Here is a 23815-nt window from a genome sequence, read left to right on the forward strand (position 1 = left end):
CAGCTCTTATTGTCAGAAAGTTCATCCTGATGTTTAGTCGGATTCTCCTTTCTTTTTGGTTTGAGTCCTTCCTTCCAGAGAAGGAAAAAACAAGCTTGCTCCATCTACCATGTGACCGCCCTTTAGATATGTGAAGATGGCTATCATATCTCCTTTCGGTTTCCTTTTTTCCAGGCTAAACACACCCAGCTCCCTCAACCATTCCTCATAAGGCTTCCTCATAAGGCTTGGTTTCCCTTGATCATCTTCAAGGGTTCGACTCTCTCCATATGAGGCCCTTCTTCATGTCCCTTTCTGCAGTGGCTCCCTATTTGTGGAATGCTCTCCCCAGGGAGGTTTGGCTGGCCTTTCATTACCTGTATGCACCAGGCGAAAACGTTCCTCTTTAACCAGGATTTTGGATGATTGACATCTGATGCCCTTTTAAAATGTGTTGTAGAAGGGGGAATTATTGGGTTGTCTTTGTCTTTGTCTTTATTATGTATTTTCTGTTTTTTTATATTGTGCTTTTATGTTGTGAACTGCCCTGAGAACTGCGGGTATAGGGCAGCATGCAAATTTAAATAATAATAATAATAATAATAATAATAATAATAATAATAAATTGGCTGTCCTCCTCTGCACACTTTCCAGCTTGCCAGTATCCTCCTTAAATAAGTCATAAGGAACTCATTGGGTGATACTTAATATCTTATGAGATTGTGGTTTTATGACTTTAATTCACTGGTATGACATTGGTATGTCAGCTGGGGATTTAAATGCAATATATAGCAGATTTGACTTTCAAGTTGCAAGATAGCATCTCAGGAGAAGAATAAGAAACTAGTTGTGTGTGTGTTTAAAAAAAAAAAAGCCCACAGTTGTATGAATTAGTTTCATTCAGCTTGTGGTCTCTGTATGCTTTTTAATTTGAAATGTATAACCCTCCTAAGTGCTTGGAGCTGGTTATTTCTTCTAAGAGGCCAACCTAGAGATGGTTGTGGAGGAAAAGAAACTGGTCACCTTGTATTATGCCTACAAATCCTTTGTAGTACATAGGTTTCTCATAGGCTTCAAATAGGGAAAGAGAAAACTCCAACATCTTACCTGATTCAATGAATATTGAATTTTGGTCTCTACTGCCAGCCTGCCGCCTCATGACTGTGTCATTTCTTGGTACTAACAGCTCTCGTCAATGTTGAACAGTTGTTTGTTTTTCTTGTTCTCATTCCCCTAAATTCAAAGAAATTATTCTCTAGCTTAGCAACATTATTTTTATTTTCATCCTTCAAAAGAAAAATCTCCCTTTGTCTGCCTTGTGATTCTTATTGTGTCAAACCCTGCATAAAAGCCTCTCAGATGTGATGGCATTAGCAGTTTTGTGCTTGACTGAGCTAGACATATGTGAAATCAAGAGAACTCAAATCTTACTGAACTCAGTTGATTTAGTTTTCTATTATAAGCTGGTATTTGAATGTATGGATCTAATAATAAATCAGGATTTCAAGACAAGTGCTTTCATGTTTTCTGTGTTATGATAAGCAGTTGTTGGCATTCTGTCCCTAATATATTATACAACGCAGAGGGAATTATTTTCAGTGTGTTTGTCACTTTTAATAGAGTTATTATTCCTTACTAGCTGTCTTTTGTGCATATGACGGCATGTAGAAAGAGGCTGCTGAGAGGGATTTTTTAAAGACAATGTTGAAACTAATTTGCCTCCTCTGATATGACTTAATTTGTAAAAGGGATTATGAGGTCCAGCGTTGACATCTGTTTTCAACGCTAGGTCTTAACCCAATAAAAGGTCAAGTAAGAACAGAAAAGTGGCCTTGAGCAGGTGTAAAGTTCCTTTCCTTGAACCACTGAATAAACTAACAGAGAATCCAACATATCAAGGATTGGGCGGTGAGGCTTCCTGACAATTTTAACCCTTATAATTTCTTTTTCTAGATATTAACTAAACTGAGAGCTACTGATTTTTGCATCAGTAATATGATACTATTCATTTCTGTTTGAAATTATACATTCTAAACATTCTAAACATTCGTTTGCATGTCTCTGCCAATGATACAATCATTCACATATTACTGACATACTGTACACCTTTTTCTGACTACCTTCCCTACATTTGTCCTCCAACAGATAGGGAAATAAAGCCTGTGAAGCTTGTGGGAGAGGTAACTGAAGCAGCTTCTGTTATTACTATTGTTCTTCTCCTCACAAGAGCCCAGGGCAGTTAACGGCAAAATTACAACATTAAAAACAAAGTAACAATATGGTACAAAGTATAGCAGACAAATCAGCATTAAATTATACAAATTCAAATGATGCCCCTCTTATTATGCTCCAAAGGCCTGTCTGAACAAATATGTATTGAGTTGCTATCTGTATGCAATCAGTAAAACATCAATCTACTAAGGTTATTTGTTTGTTCAGCTTTCAAACCGCCCTTCATGCAATCAGGATTTTCAGGGCAGTTTACAAAATAGTAATTAAACAACCATCAATGAAAGCTATTTAAACAAGAAAAAAACAAAACAAAAACTGCGGGAATTTAAAAATCAATATGCAATATAAAAACAGCATCAGTTAATAAGTGCATTAAGACCTTGAGCAATCAATTTACAAGTAATTACAAGCTATTAAAGCAACAGCATTAAGTATCATTAAAATAGCAGCAGATATAACCATTATTAAAATGTAGTGCCATAAAATAGGAAGGTTTGGAACTTTTCTAAAAACCACCACAGAGAAGGACCTGTTCTTGGTATTCAGCTAAAGACTTGCTGGTAGGCCAGAGAAACAAGGCATCCAATACAGGGCTTAGCAACAAGTAGAGATTCTTTTCTATTTATTAAATGAAGAAATATTTTGATAGAACTTTGGCTTTGAGACATCCTGTATTGCTCTTGAATATGATTTTGGTATTGCATACATTATGTAAAAACTGTATTTAAAGAAACGGACACTTGGTGGAATATAAATGTCTTATTTTTATATTTGGCCTTTGGAAAGTTCTATATAATTGCATTCACAGTACTGTGAGCTGGGAATCTCAGTTAAAGCATACATGATGGCCATCCAACCTCTGCCTGCACTCACTGCCAAACAATGACTTTTCTTCTTAGTTTATCTCTCTCATTTCTACTGTTGTTCTCCTCTCTGTACTATACCAGTATCTTCTAGCTACAGTTGTTTACCACTGACCCTGTCACTACTTGACAGCACCACCTCTGCTACCAAAGTAAGAAAATGACCACCAGGCAGGCATTTCCTTGCATGTATAACCAAATCACAAAGTTTGGGCCTTTGAACAGGTTTCTGAAGGGCTGCTGTAGCCAACATTTTCTGTGCCCAGCCTGTGCATATACTGGAATGCCAGCCTGACAGCCAGCCATGTTTTTTCCTCTGCAGTCTTAAGAGATGGTAGGACAGTTGTGGTGGGAGGAAGATGTGAGGGACTTTTGGGGCTGCAAACATTTTATAATTAAAGAAAATTTCAGTATATATGATCAGAATGATGTACACATTTCCCTAATTCCTTAAACTATTTAACAGTCAGCAAAGTTATGAAACAAGAGAGATAAACTAAAATATGTCACAATGAAATTAAAGTAATGGAACACTTTTTGAAAGAAAAAAGGGAGCGAGAGGGGGAGAATGAAACCATGATTAATTAAGAGATAAATGGGGCCTGAAAGTAAAAAGAGAATGAGGAAAAAGAAGAGAAGAGGTATGTCATTAGTTTAATTATAAAAATTCATTATATGAAGTCATGTAAGACAGAAAATAATGGGACTCTAATAGGCTGACTGATAAAACACTCATTGCATCACTTTGGTCTCCATCTCTGTGAAAAGAAATGGAAGTGATGACTGAGGACTGCACCTCTTCAAAGTTACTGAAAAGATTAATTGTTTTCTGAGAGAGAACAAGAGAGAGACCTACATTCTGTGTGTTGGGTTTTTTTTTTTAAATTCTAACTGATACTGGTGTTTAGTAATGTCAGGATTTTAATAGATATAAGTATTGAAGTTAATGGTGAGAAGCAACACTTTTTAAATAGTCCTGTAATGCGTTTGTCAGGCGGCCTATTAAATAGTATTCTTCAGACAGGATTACAAGGTCATTAAAATTCAAGCAGCACTGGGAAAAGTACACATTTCCTGAGTGAAACTTTATAGGCCATTACTTCATTGTGTTTTACCAATAAAACAAATAGCATGTGTTGATCCTGTTACATTAGCTCGCTTCTTTTAAACAAAGATGTTGGTTTAAAAATAAAACATGTAGAAAGCCGTATGAGTGAATGACAAGTACTGTGTCATTCTGTTAGGAGGATTGTGGACCCTTTACATTTCTCTCAGTATCCATTTTTGGATCCTGGCAGTGATCAAAATTCCAAGGACTGGCATGGCCATAAGTCAGACTCCATTTATTCATTCATTCATTCATTCTGCCTTTTACCCTAAGGTGGCATGCACATTTCAACATCAGGCAGCCTAATAAAATACGAGCAATTGACACAAAATTAAATAACTACGCATCTAAAACCAGTATGAACAATCACTGCCACAATGATATTTTTTTAAAAAATCTGTGATTCATTATGAGCATAATGAATGTAAGAACCATGAACCTTGGTAAGTTGGATGTGGTCAAAAATGAGATGGCAAGAATAAATATTGACATCCTGGGCATCAGTGAACGAAAATGGATGGGAATGGGCAAATTCAGTTCGGATGACCATCATATCTACTACCGTGGGCAAGAATCCCATAAAAGAAATGGAGTGGCCCTCATAGTCATCAAAAGAGTGGCGAAAGTTGTACTGGGATGCAGTCTCAAAATCTTGATACGAATCCAAGGCAGACCTTTTAACATCACAGTAATCCAAATTTATACACCAACTACTGGTGCTGAAGAAATTGAAATTGACCAATTCTATGAATACTGGACCATAAAGAAGGCTGATCGCCGAAGAATTGCTGATTTTGAATTATGGTCTGGAGGAGACTCTTGAGACTCCCATGGACTGCAAGAAGATCAAACCTATCCATTCTTAAGGAAATCAGCCCTGAGTGCTCACTGGAAGGACAGATCGTGAAGCTGAGGCTCCAATACTTTGGCCACCTCATGAGAAGAGAATACTCCCTGGAAAAGACCCTGATGTTGGGAAAGATTGAGGGCACAAGGAGAAGGGGATGACAGAGGACGAGATGGTTGGACAGTGTTCTCGAAGTGAAGAGCCAGTGTGGTGTTAAGAGCGGTAGACTCATAATCTGGGGAACTGGGTTCGATTCCCCGCTCTTCCACATGCAGCTGCTGGGTGACCTTGGGCTAGTCACACTTCTTTGAAGTCTCTCAGCCCCACTCACCTCACAGAGTGTTTGTTGTGGGGAAGGAAGGGAAAGGAGAATGTTAGCCGCTTTGAGACTCCTTCGGGTAGTGATAAAGTGGGATATCAAATCCAGACTCTACCAGCATGAGTCTGACCAAACTAAGACAGTAGTGCCTGGCCTGCTCTAGTCCATGGGGTCACGAAGAGTCAGACATGACTAAACAACAACAACATCATAATGAATAACAAGGAATGAATGGGCAACATGAAGAGCAGCATTTTAAAGCAGTTCCTACTATGCTTAAGTTAAATATTGGTGTGGAGAAACATAATTTGAGTATTGGGGACACAGAAGCAGCCTGCAAGAGCACTCAGGATTGCAGTGGTTCTTTCATACTATCAGGACAGTCACTTCTGCTCATGTATACAAAAAACATTGTGTGAACCACCCATCAATCACTGGTCAACAACAAATTTGTTGTCTGTGTTTTTTCAGTTGATTTAGGACGAATCTGAATCCAAAAATCACATTGGTTTTGCTCAATCAGGTCAAGTTTTTGAGTGACAAAGATGCCTCCAGTGTTGAAGGACATGAAGAAGAAGTGGTTCTTGAAGATGATGCTCCACATCCATTTTCCCAAAAGGAGTTGAATGATCTAGTTCATGACCTCAGCTTGTCAAAGGACTCTGCCGAACTGTTGGCATCCAGATTAAAGGAAAAAACCTCCTCTCTGACAGTGCTCACATCAGCTTCTTGCGCAACAGGCATCAAGAGTACCTCCGTTTTTTCTCAGAAGAGAAGGACTTGGTGTACTGTGCAGATATTGCACAGCTTCTGCTCAAGCTTGGAGTGCCACAGTATGAACCCAAAGATTGGAGACTGTTCATTGACAGCAGCAAGCGATCACTGAAATGTGTTCTGCTACACTACGGCAACCAGTTTGCCTCTATACCCCTGGCTCACTCAAGTACACTGAAGGAGAACTATGAAGCGGTGAAGTATGTGCTGGAGAAAATTGGTTATGATCAGCATAAGTGGTTTATTTGTGTTGACCTGAAGATGGTGAACTTTTTGTTGGGACAACAGTCTGGCTTCACCAAGTACCCATGTTTTCTGTGCATGTGGGATAGTAGGAACCGTGCTCAGCATTACACGAAGGACTGGCCTGTGCAGGAGGAATTGGTGCCTTGCAAAAAAAGGAATGTCATCAACGACCGTCTGGTGGACAGAGACAGAATACTCTTCCCACCGCTGCACATCAAGCTCGGCTTAATCAAGCAGTTCACCAAGGCTCTGGACAAGGATGGTGACTGCTTCACTTACTTGTGCCAGGCTTTTCCAGGATTGACCATGGAGAAGTTGAAAGCTGGCATCTTTGACGGTGCTCAGATCCGTCAGCTCGTCAGAGATCCAGAGTTCGGAAACTCAGTGAACGAAGTGGAACTGGAAGCGTGGAAGGCATTTGTTCTGGTAGTAAAGAACTTTCTTGGCAACAATAAGGCCAGAAACTTGTCAACAACATGCTGACTGCTTTCAGAAACCTGAGCTGCAACATGAGTGTCAAGATGCACTACCTATTTTCACATATGGACCGGTTTCCTGAGAACCTGGGTTCAATGAGTGACGAGCAGGGGGAGAGATTCCATCAGGACATGAAAGAGATGGAGACCAGGTATCAGGGTTGCTGGGACGCAGTAATGATGGCTGACTACTGTTGGACTCTGAAGAGAGACCTCCCTGCCGTTGAGCATTCCACGAGTTCCAAGAAACGGAATGCCCTGAAGTTTGAAAAATGGTGAAGCAACATGCAATTTACCTGTACTTACCTTTATCAATGCCCACCATTCAGTTTACAGTAATCGATGTTTCTATCAGGTTGTTGGAAAAACATTTTTTTCTCTTAAAAACATATTTAGGATGATATGTGTTGACAAAAATCAGCTGATAATGCCACAAAAATGTAATTGATTTTGTCACAAGATCTGATTTTTTTCAAATCAACATAACACAAAAACCTGACCTGATGGAGGGAAACGGATGCCATTTCCTGATTCAGCAGTGCAAAAATACCCTAAATCAGTTGTAGAAATCTAGACAACATTCAAAAAGTAAAAAATTGTTGCCCAGTGATTATGCATCTTTTCTATTATACAGATATTCCTCAACCCTTGCTTGTTTGTAAGGGGAGCTTCATGGGCTGTAATGAAAATGCACTTTAAGTTGGAGGAGGTTGCTGACCCACATTGCTCTAATGTTTATCTGTACCTTTGGAACTTTTTCCCCCAGAAATACTCTACAAAAACATAGCAGTAATTATATTCAGGCTGTTCATTTATCTACTTGATGTTCAGTCTGCTTTGTGTCACAGATAAATATTCAAATAATTGCTTCATTCTCATTAATTAATTCAATGCTGTTAGTCAAGTCAAAAGCAGTTCTTTCACAAAGGGGAGCAAACACATATTATTCAAAGAATGTTGGTACAGTCATTATAGTATTACTTTTTCTATTATGGCTTTTACTTTGCACAACTACAGTATTTACTCAAGACTTTTAACACATTGGAACTGAGGACAAATGTTTCCTAATGTTCTCCAAAAGAACAGGACAGTGAGGTTTCACAGCAATATTATTTAAACCTACAAAACAATAAACTGCTGGTCATGGCTGCCAAGTGATATATATTCATAACATAATTTTATTTAAGTTTAAATGTCCCCCTTCCACGATTTTGTGTGAATGTGGCATAAACCTTGTCAAAGCATTCAAATTCAAAATAAATTTTTGGGTCGTTTTTCTTAAAAGCTTTTTTTATGCTCTTGGGAAAAAGTAGCAAAGAACTGATATTCCAATAATTATTTTTTTTATCAGTACTATATTATCCCTGTATATGCATGTTCAGTACTATTCCAGTAGGTGGCACTCATTACATAACCTAATGGATAAAACAATAAATGAAAATTTGAAATATATTTATTAATTTTTGTACTCAGCATTTGTCCTATTTCCCTATATGTCCTATATGGATCACTAGCACATGTATAAATATAGAATGCTAAATATTTAAATCACCCATTTATTTTTTAGGAGAGAAAAAACCATATAGCAGACAATATATATATATGTTATGTATATATTTACACCACAGACTTAATACCAAACTACATCTTATATAGTTATATACTGCCACACTTGGGTGAGAAAACAGGCTGAGCAGGAGGAATTGTGACTGGAGAAACAACTGGCAGGGAATGAGTAAAGCTGCCTCTTTCTTTCTTTCTTTCTTTCTTTCTTTCTTTCTTTCTCACCCCATCCTCAGCTCAAGATTGCTGTGAGTGCTTTTCCCCAGGGGGAAAAATGGGGGGGGAAAAACCATTTCAGAACTACATGTCATGTGTAGCTTGGTTCTCAAACTGGTTGAAAGGTCATTTGTGTTCCTCAAGAAACCGGAGAACTGTAGTTCTGTGACAAGAATGTGGGTTTCATTTTGTAACATAAAATTGTTGGCACCACCAAACTGCAGTTTCCAGAATTATTCTGGGAAAACCATGAATGATAATTAAAATTCAGCCTGGCATACTCATACCTTGCATTTTCTTGAACAGTTCTGTTACACTTTTGTTACTAGATTTATAATCTTCCATCTCATGACAAAACAATTCTAGATACCCTAAAATCAGATTTTACCTAAAGGGTTTTAAAGTTACAATTGAATGAATGGATCTCCCCCCAATCCTAAGGACTTCTAATTCATAGATATAAATATAGATATAGAAATACTGTAGATATAGATATAGGACCTATTCACATTATCCTGACACAACCCCTACACTAATACAAGACAATAGAATGAAAGAACAACACCCCAGTCTCTCTCCCTCCCCGTCTCTCCCCCCTCTCTTTCCCCCCAGTTGTACTTCTCTCTGCTTATTTGTCTGTTTCATAGCACAAAAAAATCTTAATTAAAACTATTTTAAAAAAAACAAACTGCACGGAACATCATGTTTTGTTGAAGTGAATTAGGGATATTATTTACCCAGAAACTTCATATGTCTTACTAGCAAATATGTTTTAAGTATTACCTGAACTTGGAAAGGTTCTAAATGTTCCTCAACAATGTATAATATGTTTTATATGCATTTATGCTCTTCTTCCAGCAATTTGCAAAGGAGCTACGGCAGTGGCATATCAACGTGGATGTGGCAAATGATTTGGCTCTTAAGCTTCTCCGGGATTATTCAACTGATGACACCAGAAAAGTAGAACTGATGACTAATAACATTAATGATGCTTGGGCCACCATTAATAAGAGGTAGGACACAACTTCTAGTACCATTCTTGTAAAACAAAACTAAGTAGTTGGATATTTTTCTTAAGAAATTATTAATATTAAAGTGTTAAGAAATACTTAACAGGTAAGGAGGAAACCGTTCTCAATTTATTGCTGTTATTTTCAACTCTTTCCAATTATGTGCCTTGGGAGCGTCTCTTTCAGGGGGTAGATTGTCAAGAATGTGTTTTTATCAGCTGCTTTGCTTATTGTTGTTGTTTAAGTATATGATTAATCATTTTCTGTGAGTTTTTGAGTTCCTTTGTGTGTTTGAGTTTCTGCCTAATCTTTTATATTGTTGTATCTATCTGTAACTCAAACCTGTCTGCCAGATTTCCTGCTTTCTCTCATTATGCTTGCTAGGAAGCCCCATCTAGAACAATTATATTATTTCTGCTACACTGTTCAGTTATTATCAGTGCTATATACTAAGTATGGAAATGACACTCTTGTTCTGTGGTTCATGTAAGGTTAGAAGATGAAGCTCTATCAGGTCCCCATATGAAAAATCTATAAGTAATAATTCTTCCTAGATTAGGTTCTTGATTAAAACTTTCTTTGTTCTTTTTTGTAGTCTCTCATCATTTATTTCGATACCTATTCAATTCTGAAAGCTATTTTAGAGCCTTCCTCTAAACTATGAATCACCCATTATAAAATCTATATGAAAATTCGTAGAATAAAATTAGTTTTATTAATGCAATAAAATTCAGATTCATTGTTTCATATTGTTGTACACTCAATGAGATGCATAAAAATTAAGTTTGGTTCACTTAGATTGGTTTAGTATCTAACATTAGACTTTATATCTAACATTAGGCTTTATAGCTTATAATCAAATCCAAAAATGAATGTGGTTTTAAATTGTGTTTAATTACAGTTTATGAATAAGGTCAGAAGAGTGCACAGTGTAAAATGTAAAATATAATCAGAGAGTTTCTTGGCATAGGGAGGATTATTTAAATCAGCTGTTCTTACCAAAAGTGTTCCTTTCTTTTCTGTACTAAAATTACGGATAATCATTAGGCTAAACCTTGTGTCTTATATGTCTGGGTTAAACTGTTGTACACTTTGAGGAACTTGAGCACAAAAGTAAAAATAAATGAAGGATAGAATTTGCCATCTTCCTTAGAAGTAAAAAAGATATGTCTTTTCCTGGCTTTATTTCCAGTTATTATCTTCCTGGACCCAAGTATGTCCCTTCCCTAGGCCATCTCTGTTTTGAAAAGTTGGAGGATAGCCAGATATGGCAGTAAGGCAGGGTTAATTATAAATAAATGGCACATGATCTTTAGATAATGTTCCTTCTTCCAAAGTACCAGTGTAAGTTCACTTAGGAATTCTGGAAACCAGTAGCTAAAGAACTCTGGGAATTGTAAAAGCAAATCACATTTGGTGACACACTTCTCTCCAGTTGCTGTCTCTCTCCCCACCCACCCCAACACTGCTTCTGATTAGCAAATGTCTGAAGATTTTACAAGACAGGTATACTAATGGGCAGGATTCAACTAAGTTGTTGTCAGTGCAGAATGAGGTTCACTTATGCAATGAGACTTTTCCTTTTTCTCCTTCCCCTATGCCCTGTTAATTTACTTGGTGGGGAGGACCCAGGACAGGTTTGAGATGAGTGGGGGCATGCATGGGGAGGAGCCTTATAGTAGTCCTGTACAGTAGTATTTTTACCCCCCACATATTGCTTCTTTCTTTTGAGCTACAAACACGACTAGAGGGGATGAGTGCTTGGTATGTAATGTACCTAAGACCAGTTTCCCTCTCCAAATATTGAAACATTCCAACAACATTTGTAACATTGCTTATTATAAGTATAGCTTACGATGCTCAGATAGGTTATTACATCACTTTTAACAAGAAGAGGATTATTCTACCCTATACTACTTTACAACGAATTTGCTAAACCAAATACAAGATTTAATTTTTCAGATGGTTACCTTATATGTGCTGTATAGTGTCTTTCAGCTTTTGAAATAGCTTTAGTTCATCCGTTGGTTCAGGTTATGTGAAAAATACGTTGGTTCATAATTGAAATTATTATACACATGTCCAGCATTAGTGAGCATGTCATTTCCTAAAACTGAGACTAGCTACTTAGTACTGATCAATCTGCATTTAGATGCACCAGCTGCTCCTTCTGCTGCAAAGAGGGTAGGAAATGTGCATAGGAGAAATAAGCAAGTGGGAAAAGGGAGACTTAATCCTTCCTTTGGATACCACTTCCCCCTGCTGTTTTTCTGCCCTTGCTGGGGCCCCAGACTTGTGTTTTTCACCAGAAACATGGCCAGAAGCCTCCCTTTGGGCCATAAGAGCTATTGGCTAGTTGTAGAGGAATAACAATGGGTAAGGGAAGGGTTAAACACACACCCTCTGCTTTCCCCCTGTAATGCAGCCCCTCCTGATGCAGCTTTGCAGCTGAGAGTTTAGAAATGTGAGCTGGACATGAATGTGTCATTCCATCTTCAACTTCAGTTGTTATATTTACTAGTTAGTGGTAGCAGTGAACAATTCCATGGACAATTCTTTCAGCTATTTCATGAGGTCATTCTAAGCTTCATCAGCTGCTATAGTGATTTCATAGGAATGTTGTCTTTCAGCTTGAATTGTACTCAGCGGCCATTTCTTATTGCTTCTATATACTACAACAAGGGCAAGCTGTCCCTTTTTGAAGTGATCTGAATTTAGTTTTTAAACAAACAAACAAATAAATAAATCCTCAACCACTCTTTATCATTCCAGAAATTTAAATTTCTTTACTTGATCAGGCTGTTTGTTAACTATATCTAATTGTACACCAGGTTTTAACAAATCCTGTTGAGTTCTCAAATTGTGCTCTGTAAACAAAATTCCCATTTGTGGTTGATATACGTATGCCAACTGAAGCCTACTGATTTAACAGATTGAAATCCTGGCTGCCCTTTCTCAGCTTTCAATGTATATCTCATGATGTGAATAAAGCATTTACACCAGAAAATTTGTGGTTGGATAGACGTGGTACAGAAGTCACAAGCTTGATATTGGTTTTGTTGGAAATGTTGTAATCTGTAGATACAAACTGTGTAGAGTTGTTACTTGTAAAGCACATCTGGTTACTCAGAAAGATCTTGGAGAACTTGCATGGTGATTCCAGGAGTTGAGAATCATCTGCAGAGCATCACTAATAATTTGGAAATGAGCATTCAACCTGAGTTTCATGGAAACAGATTTGGCTTGGATATAGAGGGAATCTCCCCACTTACATCCACATGTAGACTCCAGCTGCCCAGACCCAACCAATATCAGGGCAGCCATCTTCAAAAGCAGACCTATATAGAACTTGCTGCAATGCTCTAGTCTGGATGTCCCTTACACATTCCAGTGAAACAAGTTCTGTTTTCTCCAGATAGGAGTACAACTGGTGAACCAGCCGAAGTTGGAAAAAAGCACTTCTGAGCACTGCCGCAACTGGGGCTACTCAGTAAGCTTAGAGAGCACAAGCATTTCCAAGTTGCAAATGTAGTCCTTCAGGGGAACAAAACTCCATTCAGGGCCATTTGTAGTCTCCATCTTTCCCCGCCAACTGCACCTCTGTCTTGTTTGGATTAAGTCTAGCTTATTCTCCCTCATCTAGCCACAAGCTGTCTCAAGACACCAATTAAGATCTCACATTGGTCCCAAAGTCCGGAGGAGCTTTGTTGGACTGGTCATAGATAAGGAAAAGACCAGGAGGCAGCAAAAAATAGGGTTGGTTATAGATGCTATATACAGTGAGAAATAGGAACATAGGGTGAAGGAGAAGGAAGCGTGAATTGCATATGAGGGGAATTCTGCCACTTGTGACTTTTGCTGTCACTTCAACATCGTGTTTTCTCAAATCTAAGGGAGTAATGGGACCATGAAGCAGTAAAATATGTGGGGAATGCAAGCTGCATTCCCACCCCCCATATTTATTAGAAATGATTAACAAATTCCTCAGTGTCTTACTTCCAGTATGTTTTATATTAATTTACGCCAAGCTTGCAGCCATAATGTGTCAGTAAGGTGTGCCACGCTTGACAAACCATCAGTTGAACAAACAAGGAGCCACCCCAAAACAGAAAATATTATACTTTGCGTGTCGAGGTCCCCAGGGCCACCCCAATAACTCACACATCACACAGAATTTTTTGTTTAAGATTTTTGGCATAATTTTGGCCACACCTTTATTGAAATACAAATTTGTGAGTGGTTGCTTAGGCATTGGTTGCGACTATCTGCCCCCACCATGGGGGACAGACTGACATTCCGCACGATGCGAAAGTCAGAATAGGGGAATACTTTTGGGGGTTACGCGGAGCAGGGAACCTGCCCTCACCCCAAATGCAACCAGGAGCTCATTGCTATGGCCCGAGCCCCCTTGACAGAGTGGACAAGCAATAGTTAGCCCCCAATTCCTTTAACGGAATCCCTTGCAGCAGCAACATTAGAGGGGCAGGCACTCAACCTACCAAGGGCAGGCACTCAACCACTGCCCCTCAACCAACCAAACCATAAACCAATGCCTAACCGCAACCTTACAAGTTGTGGCGATTTGCTATGCAGTAGGCAAAAACCAAATGGCCCCAGCCAATCAGCCAGATGGACAAAATTCCTACCAGGCCCCTGCCTCAAGAGCAGACAACCCCATGACTGGAATAGCAAGATCAAAGCGCACAACCCTAATTCTAGGGAGGGGGGATGGGTAATCCGATGCACAGTCGAAAAGAGGAAGCCATAGCCTCGTGCAAGGAGTTTTAGCATTTCTGGCTGTCAATCAACAAATGGCAACATTAACTTCTTCCCAACAACAAGGGAAGCCCCAATAGAACAATTAGCCCGCCCCCAACTTTGGAGTGTCCTGGCGGCCCCCACCGCAACACGTGCTCTCCATGAAGGAGAACACGCTTTGCCTGCAGCTGATAGTTCAGCCAAAAGTGTTTCGGTCAGACTGAGAACATCTGCCAGCTTGTATTTTGTTTAGCTTAGCTAGATCTGCAATTGATTGTTATGTATTTACCCCTTGCCCCACCATTTTGTTTTATAACACTGAACCATAATGAAAACGACATTCAAACTCCTGTAATTGCCAAGTTTGTTAGTGTTTGATGGGTGCTTCCCTTTTTGCTCATTTTTGTAGTAGCTAGAAAGATGCACTAGAGGCACATACTCTAATTACTTGGGCAAAAGCCAGGATTACTTGTAAACATGTGTCTTCATCTTCTTTTTTGAAGCATTTACTATCACCAAAATAACTGTATTTTGTGTTAAACACAGGTAGCAGGGGACTATGTGGTCTGTGCTGCTTGAATTAGTAACAGCATATCAACCAGCTGGACTAAGAGGAGGGAAAAGACTAGAAGGAAGGGAACAACAGGCAGAATATCCTGGATGTAAAATTATTACTGCAGGATTGTGTAGTTTTCTACTCCCTTGGCCTCTTTCTAGTTTTAAGCACTAATTCTTTCTACTGCTACATTCTTGTTTAAGTATGATACAGAAAGCAAAAACATGTGTACCTTAAGTCAGGCTTCTCAATATATACTTAAAGGCTACTGGCCCCTACAACATTTTATTGTATCTTACGGCTTTTGGCTTTTAAAACAAGTAATACATGTGGAGGCTTGTGAAAAGTCATCAGAATATTCGTTATAAATGCTTGCTTCTTTGCACCCATTCCCATAGATTGTACATGGACCATTGTGTTCCTAGGTACTTTCTGCTGATAGTTAACAAGAGAATCCAAATAAAATTGTGAGCCTTTCATTGCAACTCAACAGCTCAGCCAGTGACTAGGTCTAGGACATTTCAATATGCTGAAGCCAGGGTAAGGTCTAAAAGTTCTGTCATTTTAATCTAATTCATATATCTACCACTATGGCAAGTGCCCCAGTATGGAATTCACACGGAAAATATACACTCATAATAGAATGTATAGGTGCTAATGTAGACTGCCTTGCTTCGAGAAAATGTGCTGTTATAATTAGCAAATCTTGCTCATCAAGTTACAAGTTACTGAATTGCATTTGCCATTCTACTGCCCATTCCCCATATCTCATAATAATGTACAATAAGAAAAATAAATAAGAATCATGAAACTGAATTTTATTCTTCATATTACATGTGAGTAAGTCCCACTTGAGTAAACATATAAAGGATTGAGCTATAATGTATGCCCAAAGGAATGGTGAGCAGCCTAGTGCCTCATCAAAGTCTCCTTGAGTTCAGTTTAGCAGTGGTGAGATAACAGGAAAGGTCCTCTTGTGGATCAGTAACTAGTTAAGGAACAGGAAACAAAGGATAGGAATAAATAAACCATATCTCCAATCTGCAATAGCAGATTGTGAATACACGGACAATACTGTTAGAATGTAGTTCACACATGATATTCCAATCTATTTGGACTAAGGACTAAGCTATGGCCCTCCTTGTCATATTGAGATTTCGGACCATCAAATCCATGGTCTCTAATTTCATTAATTTGGTCAGCTAAGGTTGCTGCCTCCTGTATAGTTTTGGGATGTCACTCTGTCACCAGATATTTCAGTTTCCTATTTATGGCCGCATAAAATTGCTCTAGCGCCACAACTTCCTTGATTTTCTGGACTGAATCTGCACCCTCTTGCTCTAACCACTTTGTGAGGAAATTTGAAATTTTGCCTCCAAGTTGAGCATACGTTTCTTCTCTTAGCTTTGTCACCCTTCTGAACTTTCCCTTAGCTGCTCTAAGGTGATTCCAAATCGTTTGTAGATTAATTGTTTAAACACGTCAAAGTTTCTGGACTGGTCTTCTGGCATTTGTGCATATATTTCTGCTCAGGTTCCACTAATTCTAGCCCTTAATATTACCATTTTTTCCTCATCCTTTACTTGGAAATCACTGCATGCTCTTTCAAACGAGATGAGGAAAGCCTCTGGATTATCTTTCTCTTTGAATTCAGGGAAACGCTTGAGATCTACCCTAAACTGGCTTTGGTCATTTGCACTATTGTTTTGGTTTTCCCCAGCTGCCAGTTCCAGTCTCCTCATTTCTAACTGGAATTGCATCTCTTTTCCCCTCAGATGGTACTGCTCCCTTTCTTGTTCAGCTTTAATGGTATCTCTTTATAATTTAAATTTGTATTCCTGTTCCAATTTCCATTTTTCAAATTCTGAAGAGAGTTTAGGCTCTACTGCTTCAGAGGGAATTTCTAATATTTCTTCTAAAATCTGTCCCTCTTGCTAAGGATTCCCATTCCCCCCCCCCCCCCCCATTCAGAGCTTTCATATGTTCTTTCCCTAACAGGATTTCTAGGCTTTTTTGGGTGGCATTTTGAGTGAGTGTGATTTGACAGCAATTCCCTCTGGCTATGTTTCCTTTTAGACTCTGGCCCAGAAGTCCTGCACTGGGTCTTCACACTGACCCTGCAAGCTCACTTCACCCAACCACAAGTCTAAACCTCTGCCAGAATAGCTACAAGTTCTCTTTTCGATTTATTACCTTGGCCTCACTTCACACACTGGGTTTTCCACAACTACACCAGTATATCTTCTCACCCAGGACAAGGTGGTCATCCCTAGATCTACCTTTCCCCTCATGGGTGTATTTATCCCACCTCTGCGACCAATATTGTGGCATTTGTACTGAGCCCCCAGTCGTTTCACAGACTATTGACCTGTACACCACTGCTGTATTCTTCCGCTGCCACCAACCAGGTTTCTTCTGGTGAAATATTGAGTCTCAGCCAGGTTGTAAAGTCAACAACGGAGATTAAAGTTTATTGAAGAACAAACAAGTTTTAAATATATTCAGAACGGTTCCTCAAATGTGCGCCCTTAACCAGATGTAGCTCTATCTCACAGTCACGCTCTTCTCTCTCAGTTCTATCCCTGTCTCTCACTCTATCTGTCACAACCGCTATGTTCATCTTTTACTGGCTCTGTCTAACTCTGACTCCTCTATCTCCCAATGGTAAAATCCCTGGGCTGAGCTTCAAAACCAGGTAGGCTCCGCCTCTGAGTTTTCTCATTGGTCAATCTACATTAACCACTTCCATCCCCCTGTACAAACAAAATCTCAAGGAATGGGCAAACGCCACATCGACCAGCAGGAAGGAAATGCTTTGAGTAAGGGCACTACATAAGAAGAGTGCTGCTGGATTAGACCAAAGACCCATCTAGTCCACCATCCTGTTTGCACAGTGTTCAGCCAGATGCCTATAGGAAGACGGCAAGCAGCACAGCAGTACAGCTGCACTTATCCCACTTGTGATTTCCAGCAACTCGCATTCAGAGGCATATTGCTTCTGGGAATTGTCAATTTTCACTGCCTGTGATAGCTGAAATATCATTTGTCCTCATTTTGAAGTGACCTCGCTAATGTCATTTTTGTCTGAAATACTACCTTGAGCTGCAAACATATACACCCTTTGCTGGGAGTATGTCTCATTAAGCTAAGTGGGGCATACTTCTGAGTAGACTCGTATGAGTATGCTCTGTAGGTATTCCTAATTGTAAAAAGATTATAACTAGTTGTTTTCTTTTTGAAGGCTCTATTATCAGGTAACATTTGGGATAATATGAGGTGATATCTGTCTTTTTATCACAAAAACATCTCATATAAGACTGTCTCAAACGGAAGGCAAAGGGTGCAGTGGTCTATGCACATTTGCAAGTCTCAATAAAGAGTCCCATTCTTCCTTTTTAGAAATAAGAATGAAGCCCCCTGCCCCCAAAATGAGATTCAGTACAGTACGACATTTTTTGACTTCCAGCTTCCTTAAATTAAACCACCTTCCTTTCTCATCACTCAAGCACCAGAAGAAGCAAAGGATTTCACAGGATCCAGGTCTCAGCTCAGTAATGTATTCGGATATGAATGTTCCCTGGATGTGACACAACTAAATGCTTATTGTCGTCTTGGCTTCCTGATAAATTTGTTGATTTGAGGTATATCTGTTTGCTTTTCATTTTCGGATTTACCTTTTATTTTTATTTTACTGTGTACTTAGCTGAAACACAATGCTGGATTGCTGTTTGTCTTTGCCAAGGTTTAAACTGATCTGTTAGATTTTCACGGGAGAAACAACACAGTGAATAACTCAGATTTCCCTTAGCAATACTACCATATTGCATGTAAAATTTTATAGCATATGGACTGATTAGCATTCAGAAACTGGTGGTGGACATCTAGAATATAAAATACTTGCTGCAGTGGAACACATTCAAACATAATAATAATAGCAGTCCATGGAATGAAGGATACAGAGAAGGAAAGTTCTATACAGTATTATAAAGCATTCAAGTGACACTGCTCGACTTTAGAGCAAGCAACTTGTAAAAGATTTTTAAATGGCACTCTGTGGCATCCACATAAAGAGTTCCAAGAACAATTATTTGGGTTGATCTTAATCTTATAAAAGGATAGAAGGTCAGAAGTTTAGCTGAAGTCAATTTGTTGTTGTTGTTTTCTACCCTTTAAAAACAAGGCCCCAGAGTTGCAGATTTCAAAGGGTGCTACAACAAAGTTATGCTTTCAGTTGCACACATAAGTTGTGTAAAGGTAGGGGAGATCATTTAGCCAGGCAAGCAGAAATGCACTGACAGAAGTCTCTTAGCACTACATTGAATTGCACCCTAATTGATTTTAGTCTTCCTGCCATTCTTTGCATGCAGTAGAACTACTTTATCTTTGCTTAAAATATAAATCTCTGTTTACCATGGTACTCTGTGCAACACTGAATTCCAGCTCACTTTTAGCACCCCATGCCTCCCTCCTACATTCTCTTGCTTAACAGTGATCATACTTTTACAGTGGTACCTCGGGTTACTGTTGGAGGCAAAGAGAGAAGATGGTGCCACTTCCCATGCCACATAGTGAAGCATATCAAACTGGCAACTAAATCTTATTTAAACACTGGCAACATAAAGTATCCTTCATTGTACCTGAGGGTAGCAAGCTAGCTTAGGCAGGGTTGCTCAGATCGCATGGTGGACATATATTTATTATGTAGCACCTTACTGCGGTTTGCTCTCTACTTGGCACCTGCCTTCTCAAACAGATGCTGCAATGAAGCAGTTCTCTCACCAGCATTCATCATGTGAGCAGAGCAACAGAATAACTACTAGACTGAAATCCCTGAATTGGCTACCTGTTTGCTCAGTCAGGGGCCCTTTACAAGTATGTTGTCTGCAACACATTGGGAGAAAGTCCATAGACAAGCTGGTCAGCCAACATGGAGTATTGTCCACATTGGCTCAGGGAAATAGGAATGGCTGATTGTGTGTAGAACACCTGAAGAAGAAGAAACCAATCAGTTTGCAATCTTCACTTCCACATTTTTACCTTCCTTGGTATGCACATTGCTGATAATTCATACACAGTTGAATTAAATAAATTTCAACTGTAATTTGCATTCAGATGTGCTGTTCTTAGTCCAAACGCCCTCTCAGAGCTATTAGTGTCCTCAGAATCTGTCACATTTGGCTACATTTCTAGTTGAAATCCTATTAAATCCTGGGAGCCTGCAGGTCATAAAGCCAATCCCCTGCCAAAAGCAGGAGTTTATCCAAAGCTATTCTTGTAAAGGGTAATAAACCCTCATCTACACATACTTGGATATATGATTGGAAGTTACTTAAATGATCCAAAAGTCATTCCTTCTTAAAGGTCTGAATCCAAATGAAAGCAACAACATGCTTATGTACTCTGTTCCTAAAGATCTGCAGTGATAAATGTTTTATCACACATTTAGGAAGTTAGTTACAGTACTGAAGCCTAACAAAGAGTTATTCTTAACTTTGAGCGTAAATCATTACAGTTGCAATCTGAAACATTATTTCTTGTCTCTCTTCCCCATGGTAGGAAAGAAGAACAACCAGCCTTTATCCACTATAATAATACTTTCCTGTGATAGACAAGAGGAATTTAAAGTCTCCCTACTTCCTCCTGGCAATTCTAAGCTAAACTAATTATATTCCATCATTCTTTCCTCATTTTACATTAAAATGAATAACTATCCGTTTACTTGATCAAGAATTTTTCTAATGAATGTTTTATTTGTCATATCATTGCAACTTACTACTACCAACTCCAGCATAGCATTTTCCCAAATGAAACTTGGTAAAGAAATTTATGATCTAGCATACCTACAAGTAACTGTGCCTTACCATTTTTCAGGACAGCTATTTTGCAATTTGTTCAGGAAAATTAGAGTATGCAATAATTCTCCATGGCTTATTAGTTTTTAACTTTCTTGTGGCAACAAGAAAAAAATCCCAGTGTACATCAAGATCTGGCAGTGACAGCTGTACTTAATGATTTTATTTTGTTCCTGAGTTTATGCCCAGTTTCCCAGTCCTTCCACATTTCACAACTATGTGCTAATCTACAGGGATTCTGTAGTTTTCTTGCATGTGCTGAAAACAAACTGAGGGTGAATACAAGAGACGTATTTAGTGGTATTCTTCCACCAGAGAACCCCTTTAAAACTTTTGTCTAACACCCACAGTTCTGAGAACCTTAAACCTTCATTTTCTAAAATAAAGTATACTTTGATGTGGAGGAAGAAAATGGACAGTGTCTGGACAGTAACTATTAAAGATGAGAAACCAACAGGGGTTTAGTTCCCAGGGACCAGGATTGTCCCGCTTACCTGACTATCTCCTACATTGCCATGAACCTTGTAGAGGTTGTATTGGAGGGACTGTCAGATCTGGATATAGAATGGGAGGAGCTCAGAGAGTCAGAGGTAGAGGACCCTGGGGAGGGGCCTGTCAGATGAACATCCCACCCCTATGACACTTAGCACCTCTAGTTCGGTTTTTCCAGCCTTAGAGACACCTCTGACACCACCTCTGGTCACAAAGGAGCCTCCCCCCTTCAGAGGAGAGGTCTAAGAGTAAACCTGATGCCAAGAAGGCTCTGACTCCACCCGTCTCTCTAAGGATGTGTCACTGGCAGCAGTGGTACAAACAATCTTTGCATAGCTAGCCTACTCAAATGAATGCCCATTTGATTGCCCAGTCCCAGACACATGATGCTTGCTGCACAAGTGTCTGCCATACTTCAAAAGGAAGGTGCAGGGTGTGGGTGTGTTCTTGGATCAGTATCTCAGCTCGTGCTTAGCCTTGTATTCTCAACTTTTGTAGACCTGCTGAAACTTGTAACCTGCATGCCTTCAAAAGGAAGCCAAACCCTGGTAAACACTGCCCTGGAACTTTTCACCACTTCAAAGTGGGGTACATGTAAGAACACACATGTGCACACTGACTAGAGGTGTGTGGCCAGTGTGCCTGCCTTCTGGCTTTCTTCCAAACCATATTTACCTGCTGAAGGTAAACATGGGTGGAAATAGTTCGCAAGTTAAATTGCTACATCTATCACATCACATTGTTCACCTCGGTGGAATTGTAAATGTAAACTTGCGTCCTGGAAGACGAGAAAATCTGTAATTCTCAGTTAATTGGAAGAAGCAGCCCTGACTTCAGTACTGTCAGCATGATTTCAGTCTGGCGATATGATAATGATTATTATGTCAAATGCAATCAAGAATGCAAGCCTTGAACTGACAAGAGACTTAGTTACTTTTAAAAATGCATGATTTCATGTAATATGTGGTCTCTTAGTCTGTAGTAGCCAAAGCTGGGTACAAAAGGAAACTAACTTATCCTGAGGAAGAAATTGTGGTGTTACTTATTTTTATACAGCATTTTACTTCCTGTAAGTTAACAGCTTAATTTCTTTCTTTCTTTTTAATGCATTGGATAACCATTCACTTGGCTCTTTTTTTTAGTTACTGAACAGAAACGGAGATTGGACTAAACTTTATATGCTGCCTTTCCACAAAGGAAATAAGTGGCTTCCATTATACATAAATATATATTTTAAAAAAAACAACATTAAAAATAAGCAAAATACGTACACCTAAGCATTTCAGTAACTACATTTCAATAAACAATTGTTTCAATAAACAATTCATTGAACCATCTTTTTATTTAAAAAAAATACCAAAATATCTGCATACATATGTATTAAAATCTTACATATTAAAATACAAAGAACCATCATAACAATCATTCCAGACATGGAAGTTGTAAAAACCTAACAAACTGTTATGGCAATCATAGTCACAAAATTCCTAAGAAGTTTGGTGGAACATGCTCCAACAAATACCAAGCTGTATAACACAGGCAACAGTACACCATAAGGAGAGAACAAGAGCGTTACACTGAAGGTTGATTCACACAGTAAGTTCACAGTTTTCACACAGACTTTCACATGCACTTGCTTAGGACTGTGTTTGTAGCCAAGACTAAGTTCATGGCCACCATGAGGCGTGTAGGCAAGCATGCTTATGTTGTACATAGTCTGTCACTGTACTTGGAGAGGTGAGGCCTCTGACTTAGTTAAGTCAGCACCCTCTCTTCTTTCCTGCTTCTCTGAACTGCAGCTCAGGGCTGTGGGGCTTTGGTGAGGCCAGCTTGCCCCATCCGCCCAAGAATTCTGGGGCCCCAGGGGTTGGTCATGTGGGAAAGCCTCCCTATTCACCTTCAGGGCTGCTTGCCCTTGACCTAGCATGGGAGTGGTACCATTGCAAGCTTAGCCTGCTTTTTTACAGCATTTCCCATGACTGTGTTTTTCTCTGCAGGTTTGGTTTAAACTAAATAAAGTGCCCCGCCCCCCAGTTTAACACATTTATGTATGCCTGTGCCTTTATTTATTTTTAATTTATGTTTTATTTTTTGTTCATACAAAACCAAAATAAAATAACTTTATATGAATAAAAGGAAAAAAGAAAAACTTACATTTTCATAAACATACAAAACATCTCAAAACTAAACAATACATAGAATGCATTTATTTCAGCCTTCAACTGCAGTCCCTTCCAATATAGTCACATAGAAATAGACTTTCAGGATAAACAACCAAATTACAGAGGGATCGTGGGAATCACAAAAGTATAAACCTGCTTGGGGTTTCTAGGAGTCAAATCTCTCAGTGGTTACATGCTGTCTCTACTTCTCATATTGGTAAAGGCTTGCACATGAACACAAAATTCCACACTAGATTTGATGAACAAGATCTGTAGATAGGATCTCTTGCAAATGGCCTCGATGGCATTGAGGGAGGAAGCTAATCTTGTCACCCTTTACCACTATCCTGTTAACTCCCAAA

At 39.1% G+C, this 23815-nt stretch overlaps 1 protein-coding gene across 23 annotated transcripts in view; it reads left to right on the forward strand.

Moving 5' to 3' along the window:
• Positions 1 to 23815, forward strand: part of DMD (dystrophin) — a 984302-nt gene that overhangs the window by 737370 nt on the left and 223117 nt on the right. For all 23 annotated transcript variants that reach the window (XM_083438913.1, XM_083438919.1, XM_083438923.1 and 20 more), the window contains one exon: positions 9482 to 9636. In XM_083438913.1, the coding sequence (XP_083295039.1) occupies positions 9482 to 9636 (155 nt within the window). The remainder of the gene's footprint in view (positions 1 to 9481; positions 9637 to 23815) is intronic.

This window comes from Podarcis tiliguerta (genome assembly GCF_965153285.1).
Source record: "Podarcis tiliguerta genome assembly, chromosome: 4".
Classification (NCBI taxonomy): Eukaryota; Metazoa; Chordata; class Lepidosauria; order Squamata; family Lacertidae; genus Podarcis; species Podarcis tiliguerta.